This window comes from Loxodonta africana, chromosome 1 (assembly GCF_030014295.1).
Source record: "Loxodonta africana isolate mLoxAfr1 chromosome 1, mLoxAfr1.hap2, whole genome shotgun sequence".
In the NCBI taxonomy this organism is placed as follows: domain Eukaryota; kingdom Metazoa; phylum Chordata; class Mammalia; order Proboscidea; family Elephantidae; genus Loxodonta; species Loxodonta africana.
In genome coordinates, this window is record NC_087342.1 from 28896222 (window position 1) to 28908567 (window position 12346).

General features: G+C 45.9%; 1 protein-coding gene across 1 annotated transcript in view; it reads left to right on the plus strand.

Moving 5' to 3' along the window:
* DGKG (diacylglycerol kinase gamma) overlaps positions 1-12346 on the plus strand; it is a 200747-nt gene that overhangs the window by 153556 nt on the left and 34845 nt on the right. The window contains exon 21 of the mRNA XM_023551564.2: positions 5314-5491. Within this exon, the coding sequence (XP_023407332.1) occupies positions 5314-5491 (178 nt within the window). The remainder of the gene's footprint in view (positions 1-5313; positions 5492-12346) is intronic.

Consider the following 12346-nt stretch of genomic DNA (forward strand, 5'->3'; position numbering starts at 1 on the left):
AGTGGTAGGAGATTTCAATTATTCAAATGACAGCTGAAAGTTTCATTTTTCGGTAAGTCTAGTATCAGCATAAACCCCCGTTTGCCTCACTGACTCTTTTGTCTCCAGAGCAGAAGCTGGCACCTGACTGCCCGGGTTTGCATTCTAGCTCTACCACCTTGCAGAGTGCAAGTTATGTGACCTTGGCCTTAACCCCTGTGAGAGCCTGCCAGTTAGGGAGCATAATGGTGCCTCACTCATTGCACTCACATGAGAATCCCAAAAGAGAATGTAGGTGGAGGGCCAGCGCAGTGCCCCTTAACAAGGAAGCTCTCCCCAAGTGTGAGCTGTTAATATTATTTTTACCTCCCAGAAGGGAGGGGGACAACAATGAATGGATTGAGGTGATGTAGAAGTGACCATGACCACAGGGAAATTGGCCATGTTGTTTAGGAGGTGATAATAAAGAGGGGAGACGATGCTGGGTGAGGAATTGAGGTAAGCTCTTTTCAGAGAGTTTGGAGCACAGAAAAGTTTCACCCAGTGACTAACCCAAACCCACTGCCATCAAGTTAATTCCAACTCACAGCGACCCTATAGGACAGAGTAGAACTGCCCAGTAAGGTTTCCAAGGTTGTAAATCTTTTGTCTGTGTGTGTGCTTTAAGTGAAAGTTTACCAGTCAAGTCAATCTCTCATACAAAAATTCATATACACCTTGTTATATAGTCCTAGTTTCTCTCCCCCTAATGAGGCAGCACATTCCTTCTTTCCACTCTCTATTTTCATGTCCATTCAGCCAGCTTCTGACCCCCTCTGCCTTCTCATCTCGCTCCAGACGGGAGCTGCCCACATAGTCTTATGTGACTACTTGATCCAAGAAGCTCACTCCTCACCAGTATCATTTTCTATCCCATAGTCCAATCCAATCCCTGTCTGAAGAGTTGGCTTTGGGAATGGTTCCTATCTTGGGCTAACAGAAGGTCTGGGGACTGTGACCCCGAGGGTCCTTCTAGTCTCAGTCAGACCATTAAGTCTGGTCTTTATTCAAGGTTGTAAGTCTTTACGAAAGCAGGCTGCCACATCTTTTTCCTGAGGAGCAGCTGGTGGGTTCCAAACGCTGACCTTTCGGTTATCAGCTGAGCATTCTAACCACTGCACCACCACGGCTCCTTACTCAGTGACTAGAATCTCTAAATAGGAATATGCATATGAAGAATTGAAGACATTTCAAAATAAACTTTTAACAATGCATGAATTCCATTGAGAAGAAAGGGGAAAGGGTTTTGGGTTTTTGGTTTTTTTTCAGTCACTGTGATAGCAACAGGGACCTCTGGGTTGATACCATGCTTTAAGGGAATATACACATACCCCTGTGGTTCCCTGGTAGAATTCTCACCTTCCTTGAAGGTCACCTGGAACAACTCCTGGCCAATGCACCTCATGCGCAGCCACCACCTGTCCATCCGTAGAGTCTTGTGTGTTTCTGTGATGCTGAACAGGTTTCAGCAGAGCTTCCAGACTGTCAGACTAGGAAGAAAGTGGTCTACTTCTGAAAATCAGCCAGTGAAAACTCTATGGGTCACAACAGTCTGATCCACCACAAATCACGGTGATGGCACGGGACCTAAAAGTTGGCGGTTCTAGCTTACCCAGTAGTACCATGGAAGAAAAGTCCCTGCAATCTGCTTCTGTTAAGATTACAGCCAAGAAAACCTTATGGAACAGTTCTACTCTGTAACACTTGGGGTCACCATGAGTGAGAATTGAATCAAGGGCACCCAACAACCACAACATGTCTAAGGTGGAAAAAAAAAAAAAGGCCACAGAAGTCCAGCATGAAGAAGAGCTGGCTGAGAAGTAGATCATGGAATAAGGGTCTGTGACTGAGATGACTACCCATTCAGGCTGAAGCAGTGCTGTTACTTAGCTGCTAACAAAAAAGTTAGTATAACTTTGACTACAATTAACAATAAGAATAATAATAACGGGGAGCATGCGTTGAACCCTTACAGGGCTTCACACATTTCTGGGGCATGATAGTCTCGCGGAATCCCAGCCCCAGGAGGTGATGGTGCCATTGCCTCAGCCCCATCAGATCCCATCGCTAGAGTTGTTTTCAATGTTGGAGGCCTTATTAAGTAGAGGGGTAACAAACCGGAGTGTACACAGAAGAGGGCAGCCATGATGGGGAAAGTTCTGAAAACCAAGTCCCACAGAAGACTGAGAGGTCAGGGTGCTCAACCCAGAGGAGGCACAACCAAGAGATGGTGACCTATTGCCATCAAGTCAATTCCAACTCATAGTGACTCTATAGGACAGCGTAGAGCTGCCCCATAGAGTTTCCAAGGAGTGCCTGGTGGATTTGAACTGCTGATCTTTTGGTTAGCAGCTATAACACTTAACCACTATGTCGCCAGGGTTTCCAAGATAACGGTGAGAGAGAGGTGAAATAAAGGAGTGGTTAAGACTTAGGTTCTGTCATCTGCCTTCAAATCTGCGTACTTCATTTGCAAGTTGGGAGTCTTTGGGTAAGTTACTTAACCTCCTCTGTGCCTCAGTTTCCCCAAATGTGAAGAGGGAATATCAGTCCTACCCCACAGGATTATTATGAACATAATAAATAAGATAATGCACGTAAAAGTTTACCTGACAAATGGCAAGTGCTTAATACATATACACAGTGATGATGATGATGGTGATGGTTGTCATTTCATATCCCTCCACCCCCGTGACCGTGTAGAGGAAGAAGGAAAGTAATTCTGTTTGGCTTCAGAAGGGAGAATTAGGACCAATGGGTGGAAGCAGGAAGAAGAGAGAATCTGGTTTAACATAAAGAGAACTTTCACCAAATAATAACCGGAACTTCTCAGTGAACAAATGAGCTCCCCATTACTGGAGAATCTCATACTACTCCCATTTTATAGTTGGGGAAAAAGTCATGGAGCTGTGTCATGGATTGAATTGTGTCCCCCAGAAGTATGTGTCAACTTGGCTAGGCCATGATTCCCAGTATTGTGTGGTTGTCCACCATTTTGTCCTCTGATGTGATTTTCCTATGTGTTGGAAATCTTACCTCTATGATGTTGATGAGGCAGGATTAGAGGCAGTTATGTTAATGAGGCAGAACTCAATCTACAAGATTAGGTTGTGTCTTAAATCAATCTCTTTTGAGATATAAAAGTGAGCAGAGAGACATGGAGACCTCATACCACCAAGAAACAAGAGCCAGGAAAATTGCACATCTTTTGGACCTGGGGTCCCTGCACTAAGAAACTCAACAAGGGAAGATTGATGACAAGGACATTTCTCCAGAGCCCACAGACAGAAAAGCTTCCCCTGGAGCTGGCAACCAAAATTTGGACTTCTAGCCTCCTTGACAGTGAGAGAATAGATTTCTTTTTGTTAAAGCCATCCACTTGTGGTATTTCTGTTATACCAACACTAGATGACCAAGACAGGATGGAAAGATACCATAAATTATGAGCTTTAAAGAAATCAGGTGAGTCAGCAAGAATGATAACAAGCCCCACCTTTCTCACTCCTCTGTTGACAAATCTTTGGAAATTTGAGTTTGTAGGTAGGCCTTGAGGACAGTGGATTTTTGTTGCATGGTTTTGGTCTTTCCTCCCTTACAATGAGTGAGATAGAACATCGGCTTTCTAGTCATCTTAGCTTCTTAGTGCTGCAGTAACAGAAATACCACAAGTGGGTGGCTTTAACCAACAGAAATTTATCTTCTCACAGTTAGGAGGCTAGGAGTCCAAATTCAGGGCACCAGCTATAGGGGCACTATGAGTTGGAATCAACTCAATGGCAACGCATTCGGTTTTTTGTTTTGGTGGCTCTAAGGGAAGGCTCTCTGTCTCTGAGGGCTCTGGAGGAAGGTCCTTATCTCTTTTTAGATTCTGTTCCTAGGTTCTTGGGTGATCTTCATGTGACCTGGCATCTGTTGCCCCCCATCTGTACTTTCTCGCTTCTGTACATTTTGAAATATAAGAAACCTACTCTTATATCTCAAAGTGATTGGCTTAAAACACATCCTGTACTAATATGGCCTCTTTAACATAACAAAGAAACCCCTATTCCCAAATGGGATTACACCCACAGGTATAGGGGTTAGGATTTACAACACTATTTGGGGGCTTACAATTCAATCAATAACAGTAGTCAGATTCCCCAAGTTTGAATCACTCCTTTGTTATTTTTCACCTAGTTGACCTTTGATAACCTAGCTCACTTCTCTGAGTCTGCTTTTTTTTTTTTTTGCCTCTCCTTTTTTTTTTTTTAACTTTTATTGAGCTTCAAGTGAACGTTTACAAATCAAGTCAGACTGTCACATATAAGTTTATATACACCTTACTCCATACTCCCACTTGCTGTCCCCCTAATGAGTCAGCCCTTCCAGTCTCTCCTTTCGTGACAATTTTGCCAGCTTCCAACTCTCTCTATCCTCCCATCCCCCCTCCAGACAGGAGATGCCAACACAGTCTCAAGTGTCCACCTGATACAAATAGCTCACTCTTCATCAGCATCTCTCTCCTACCCACTGTCCAGTCCCTTCCATGTCTGATGAGTTGTCTTCGGGATCTGAGTCTGCTTTTTCTTCTGTAAAATAAAATAAACTATCTACAACCCCTAGGAACAAGGATCAGAGCTAATACATTTCACGCGGTGTTGGCAAGCATCATACCAAAGTGGGCTGACTTTACAGATAACGTGAGATGGGCAAATTCCAGCCTTTTGGCCTTTTGTACCTCAAGGGGGATGCAGGTGGTGGAAGTTGAATTAAAAAAAACTACTATATCAGCAAGCACACATGCCAAAATTGCACTTACAATACAGATGAGGGGGATGGGAAAATTCTGAAAGCCTTTCATATCCAAAAGTCTTGCTCTTCTAATGGAAGGGATAAAATAAGAAGGAGAAAAGTAAAAATTTTCTATCATTTGTTGAGAATTTACTGCGTGTTAGATTCTAGGCTCAGTGTCCCATCAAATCTTCACAATGGTTAGGAAAAGGCAGAATTGATGATAATAAGGTTGGGCTAGAGAACAGTTTTGTAATTGCTCTGTACTCTGACCCTAAGACACTTCTGGACCAATTGTGATCCCTGGAGGCTTGTACTGCTATCCCCAGAGCTGCCCATCTCACTACAGTGGTCAAAGCATTAGGCCTGAGCAACTTTGCCCCAGATCCAGCTTCTGATGGTGGCAGGGCTGTGACCAGTGGCTCATCATACCCTTTATGAGATCCCTCCACCACACACATATGGTACCTTGAATTGGGATAGACTGAGGACAATAATGGATGGCCTTTTCTCTCTGTCCCCCAGTGTGACGGGGTTGGAGTGGACTTAAGCAACATCTTCCTTGAAGGCATTGCCATTCTCAACATTCCCAGCATGTACGGAGGCACCAACCTCTGGGGAGAAACTAAGAAGAACCGGGCTGTGATCCGGGAAAGCAGGAAGGTCATCACCGACCCCAAGGAACTGAAATTCTGTGTCCAAGGTAAGCCAGGCACTGAGGGTAATTGCTGTAGGTCAGTGGGAGGAACATTCAGGTGGGTCTGTCAGCAAACTGTATAAGGACCTACAACAGGTTCTGTAAGACCATATTGGCCTACTAGGACTCATGCTCTGGGAATACGCTGACTCATCATCCTTGTTGTTGCAAAGTTTACAACCTAATTGAGAAGACAAAATTAACAATAAAACAATAAGGTCATTTAGTCAGTAGTCAAACTGTAGGACTCCATGAGGTAAAAAGTCAAATGCTGGTCCTGTCATAGTTACAGGTGTCCTTCAAGTAACCAAATCCAATAGTCAATTCCCCACCCTCATCTCAATGCCATTCGACCCAGTTTGGTCTCTCTTCCTGGAAACACGTTCAGTCAGCGTCAGGACTCCACACTTGCCAGGTTTTTCTCCTACCTTGCTAGTCACACCTTCTCAGTCCCTTTTGCCAATTCCTCTCTTTCTGTCTGATCTCTTGATGCTGCAGGGTTCCCAGGGTCCTTGACTGTCTTCTTTTTTCAATCTGTACTTCTTGATGACCTCTTCCAGTCACAAGGCTTTATTCAAATACCTCCTGGTGCCAAGGATGCCTAAAATCATGTCTCCAGCCTCCCCTGTGCTCCAGGCTCATGTGTTCAACAGCCTGTGTAGCATTTCCTTGTATGTTTAACATTTCATACTCAATCTGTCCAAACTGACCTCCTGATGCCCCTTCCTCACAAAGACCCATAAACCTTCTCCTCCACCAATAGCCTTTTCCATCTCAGTTGATGACAACTCCAACCTTTCAGTTACTCAAGCCAAAATTTGGCACCATTCTTGGCTCCCCTTTTTAATCTCACATAGTATATCCAACTCATCGGAAAATCTGTTGGCTCTACTTAAAAAAAAAAAAAATCATCCAAGATCCAACCACTTCTCACCACCTACATTCTTACCACCTTTGTCTGAGCTGCCATCATCTGTCCCCTGTGTTACAGCAAGTCCTCCTAACTGGGTTCCCAGCTTCTACCCCTACCCTACAGAATCTATCCTCACCACCACATCCAGAGTGCTCCTGGGGAAACATGTCCGATTATGTCACTCCTGTGCACGAAACCTTGCAGAGGCTCAGAGTAAAAGCCAAAGATCTGAATGTGGCCTACAGAGCCCTGTATGACCTGGCCTTGAGTTACCTCTGAGACCTCATCTACGTCTCTCCCTCTCCCTCAGTCTGCCTCCACCACCCTGGATCTTTTAACACAGCAGGCTGCTTCCATGGACAGACTATATCTTCTGCCTGGAACAACTGGGTAGTTGTGTCTTAGACCATCAGCTAGATCTTCCTCTTTTAACCCACCAAAACCAAAAAAAAAAAACCAAACCCAGTGCCATCAAGTCAATTCCGACTCATAGCGACCCTATAGAACAGAGTAGAACTGCCCCATAGAGTTTCCAAGGAACGCCTGGCGGATTCGAACTGCCAACCCTTTCGTTAGCAGACATAGCACTTAACCACTACACCACCAGGGTTTCCTTTTAACCCACCAGGATACAGAGTATAGCTTTCCGAAAGTGCTGCCGAGTGGAAACCCCAGGTTCTGCTTGGCATGACTCATCTCAGTCAATAAACGAGAGACTGAGGTGGGAGTGTGGAAAGGCACCTTTATTTCGTTGCGCTAAGAATGGAACAGCCAGGGCTGCTGCCACCAAGACTGCTTAGCGAGGGGAAGGGGAAAGGTTACTTTCAAGGGGTTTACAAGTAGGAAATTCACACAAGTTACATCAGCAACATTCTCAACCACACTCTGCAGGCACAATGGGGTTTACGTATAGCTTCATGCGTGGTGTATTCAGAAAATGGTGGTTAAACTCCACTCAGAGGCAGGGAAGTTACTACGTATGAGGTGTTTGATGAGCTAAAAGGTTATCCTGAATGTCAGCATGGCACCTAAGCTGGTTTCTGCCCATTTCCTCTGGTTTGGAACAGCAATTAAGGAGAGGTGAACCAGGATTTTAATGTAAAGCTATGGGTCCTGTGAAGCAAAGGAACTAGGATTTTAATGTAAAGCCACAGGGAATGCTAAGCAAGCTGCTTGAAGCAATGGAATTTTCCGCAGCCTGGGGACCTCTGTCTTAAAAGTGCCTTTATCTTCACTCCAACCCCTTACCAGCCATTTCCACCAGTGAATCAAATGGGGACTCAATTAAAGCTCCTGGAAGCTCTGATTCCTCCATGGGTTGGATGGATGGGCCCTGCTGCTCCCCAGGGGTCTCAAACAGGACTGGTGAGCTGTGGGAGAGAAGCCTCATGTAAAGGCATTGGCAAAGGAACCGCACCAGGAGGTAGGAAATCTGGGTTCTAGTCCGAGCACTGCCTCCAGCCTGCTTCTTGGCACTCAGTTTTCTTTGGGGTAAAACCAGTGTCTTATATACAAGTTTTGATAACTGGATGGCTGGGCTGGACCAGATCATTGGTTCTAAACTGGGTCTGCTTATTCAAAGTGCAGATTCTTAGGCCCCAGTCCAGATCTACCTAATCAACTTCTGAATTGGTTCCTGGGAATCTAAATATTTAATGAGCTCCCCAGATGACTCTGATGGGCTGCCAAGATGTCCAAAGTCTCTTCCAGGCCTAGCATTCTATAAATCTGTGTCTGTGTTCTTTGATGTCCCAGCATGTTAGCACTAAGATTGGACATAATCCCACTAGTGAAGGAGACAGAACTTGGCTGACTATCAAAGGAAGAGGTTACTTGCTTGTTTCAGATCCAGCTCTTAGACAATGTGATTGTTACATTCTAGGGCAAGGCCATCAAGAAGCGTCATCTCCAAACCTCCATCCTTTAAGGGAGGACTCAGGGAATTTTTTTTAAAGGAGTCCCTGGGTGGCTCAAGTGGTTAAGTGCTTGACTATTACTCAAAAGATTGACTGTTCAGATCTGGTACCTCAGAAGACAGGCCAAAAAGTCACAGCCTTGAAAACCCTGTGGAGCGGTTCTGCTCTGCACGCATTGGGGCCACCATGTGGAATTGGCCCCACAGCAACTAGCAACAGCAACAGGGGTTTTTATTTCTCTGTTGCCATCTAAGCCCCCTTCATTCCACATAGCAAATTTTTCAGTGATTGAAGTGACTAATGTGTGCCCCCCTCCCTTGGCAGGGAAGTCATGGATGGGATCGTGAGTGCCAGAAGAGGGTGGGGGAAGCATTGGAGGTTGTATAAACTTCCCACAACGTTTTCCACCCTGGTTCTGCTTCCCCAGCCCCAACTCTAGCCTCCTTTCCCAGTCAGAACAGAAAACCATCAGCAGAGTAGGGCCCTCCTTCTCCTCCCCCTACCCAGGGGTTTGGGGAAGCTCTTGCTGAGGTCATGTTCTGGTTAGGATTCAAAGACAACCTTCATCTTCCTCTTTAATGTCTGACCATATATTCTCCCCTTCTCCAAGCAAGAGGGAGTGGCCCACAGTAAAGTGTCTGCTGATCATTCTTGACCACCATGTACAGCAAACCTCTTCCCCAAATTCCTCCTTTCCCACCCCAAGAATGTGCTTTTAGAGCTAAAAATTAAGCCACTTCCTGTTCTTTAGATGAGGACATGGGCCAATCAGAGGGGAGGCAGAGGAGGGGGTCCCGGCTTCTGGGTTTTGCAGAGATGCCAATATGGAGCTTTCTCCTTGAAAGGGCTGTGATCTCACAGCTGAGATCACAGCTGAGCTGTGAATGAGATAAGCTAAAGAGGCAACTTATTTTAGTGGAAAAGCTTTGGCCTGGAGGTCAGAAGACCTGGATTCCAGTCCAGATGCTGCCTCTCACTAGTTGCGTGACCTTGGGTAAATCCTGTCACCTTCTTGGGTCTCAGTTTTCCTTATATGCAAAATAGGCAGGTATGACAGTCGTATTTTGAGAGTTTGTTGTTGTTCTGTTTTTTTGTTTTCCGGCGCTACAAAATAAAGGCATAGCCAGATTTGGGTGATGTGGACTCCGTCTTGAACAGTGTGTTTGGTTCCAGGATTTATAGGCTGATGGCCAAGGAGGCAAGCTGGTTCCCGCTCTTGGCAACCCCACGTATGTCAGAGTAGAACTGTGCTCCACAGGGTTTTCAATGGCTGCCTTTTTGGAAATAAATCTCCAGCCCTCTCTTCCAAGGTACTTCTGGGTGGACTCAAACCTCCAACCTTGCAGTTAGCAGCATCACAACCTGTAATTCTGGAGTTATTGATGGCACTGCACCTAAGTGCGTGTGGCTGTTGCTGCCAGTGTAGGAGTCACACCTAGCTGGCTGTCCGGTGAAGTAAGGTGAAGGTCTTGAATGCAGATGAAGCACCAAGGATGTGCCATAAAGCTGGACCAGTCCTCGTGAGGTTGGGGAGCAAAACTCTGGGAAGCTCTGCCATTGTTTCCATCTGGCTCCAGCCCTAGATACGAATGTGCAGACTTCCTACACATTTTCTCAACTCTTCACTGAGCCTCACACCTGCCCTGACCCAGCTTTCCTAAGCTGCTGTGTCCTTACTTTTTTCCCTCTCAAGACCTAGACCAGCAGCATTGAGGCTGTGTTACCCACACCTGGCCCCTCTGGCTCTTTGATATGAAAAACAGTTCTGAGAGTCCTTAGAATATTGAATATACCATGGACTGCCAAAAGAACAAACAAATCTCACTTGGAAAAAGGACAACCAGAATGCTCCTTAGAAGCAAGGATGGCAAGACTATGTCTCACATACCTTAGACATGTTATCAGGAGGGATCAGTCCCTGGAGGACACCATGCTTGGTAAAGCAGAGGGTCATCAAAAAGAGGAAGACACTTAATGAGATGAATTGACACAGTGGCTGCAACAATTGGCTCAAGCATAGCAATGGTTGTGAGGATGGCACAGGGCCGGGCAGTGTTTCACAGGTTTGCTAAGAGTTAGAACTGAGCAGACAGAACCAAACAACAACAGGAGTCCCTGGGTGGTGCAAACAAGTAACGCACTCAGTCAACTGCTAACTGAAAGGTTGGCGGTTCAAGTCCACCCAGAGGTGCTTCATGTTATCAGGAGGGATCTACTGACCTAAGAAAGGCCTGGGCGATCTACTTCTGAAAAATCAGCTGCTGAAAACTCTATTCTGACACACGTGGGGTTGCTGTGAGTTGGAATCAACTTTATGGCAACTGGTTAGACAAAATTCTGAGTAGAGAGGGCAGAATCTCTCCCGACTTTTACTAGGTAATAATTTTTGTTATTCTTGTTAAACAAAGAAAGCGAGACAGATGCCCTTAGAAGAGTGTACATTTCGAGTCATTTTCCCAGCAGTGGGGACAGGCTCTCTGTCATTTATTCAACACATACTTACAAAGCACCTACTTTATCCCAGGTACCATGGTACAATGGTGAGCAAAAATTGACACAGTCCCTGTAGCTGTGGGGACTAAAAAAAAATTCAGTAAAATAATCAGGCAGATGGGCCTGTAATTAGGAAATGTGGTAAGTACTAAGAAGGGCTCCCCAGGACCCCAGCAAAGCCAGGCCACCGGCGTGTAGCTCACACACATGCCTGTGGCCTGATTTGTTTGCTACTCAGACCAGCTGAGCAGAACAGACACAGACAGTCTTCCAGCAATTGCATGAAGTCCTCCAATCTGCACTCCCAGATGCTGGGGTTTTGCCTGGGAAGGGGAAAGCCCATCAGTCTCAAACTCAGTTGCTACTATGTGTGGTTAAACCTGCCTGTGCACCATGTCCATGTGGCTCCTCACTAACTGTATGGGCCATGCCACGGATCCCACAGCAAGGGAATGGGACAGCATCCAGCTATGTCTTACCTTCACACGCCCAGGTGAGGAACCAGAACAATTACCTGCTCGTGAGTTCACTGTGTCCTATGACTTTCTTTTCACTGATAGGAAGCTGTAACAGAAAGTGGCCTGCTGGGTCCAGGAGCCCCAGGGTTGTAGGTTCCAGATTTTCCCATTCGGTTGAAACTTGACCAGAAAGACAGTCATAGTGAGGGATAGTCAGTGATTTACTGCTTATTCCAGCTGAGAGAAAATAGAAATGTTCCTAAAGATTATGCATTTACCAGAGGTCTCTCTGGCCAGGATCTTTCCCGTGGACTGAGCTAGAGCAAGCAAAACCAAAAAACCAAACCCACTGCCGTTGAGTGGATTCTGACTCATAGCAAGCCTTTGGGACAGTGTAGAACTGCTCCATAGGGTTTCCAAGGATTGGCTGGTGGATTCCAACTGCCGACCTTTTGGTTAGCAGCCATAGCTCACTGTAGCTCTTAACTACTGTGCCATCTCTAAAATGCCCGGAAATATTTGGGGGGTGGGTGCACTGAGGCTTCTCTCAGCTTTGGGAAGTAAGCCTGACAATATACATGGCTTTCCTGTTCAACATTTGCAGGCCTACAGAGAGACTTACTTTTCACAGGAAGTCACAGCTTTGCCATGCTGACCTTCAAGCAGCCCATGTGGGAATCAACATGCCCCAGTCTACCCATTACCTTCCCCCTCTCCCCGCCCCTACTCTCTCTTCTAAAACCCACCACCGCCCCCCTTATGGTTCCTGCATTGCTGTTGGCTTTACCTTTTGCCCAAGCTAGAGACCCAGAGTCATGCATTTGCCCTGACACCTGGCTCCTGGAACTCCCCTGTAATTATTTATTAACAGGGCGTCTCTCCCGTGAGACTACAAGCTCCTCGGGAGAATACCAAATGTCATCTGTTCGATGGCTTGGAGTCAGTTCAGACTCAAGGCGATCCCAGGTGTTACAGGGTAGAACTGCCCCATAGGATTATTTTCACGATAATCTTTACAGAAGTAGATCCCCAAGCCTTTTTCCATGGAACTGTTGAGTGGGTTCAAACCGCTACCCTTCAG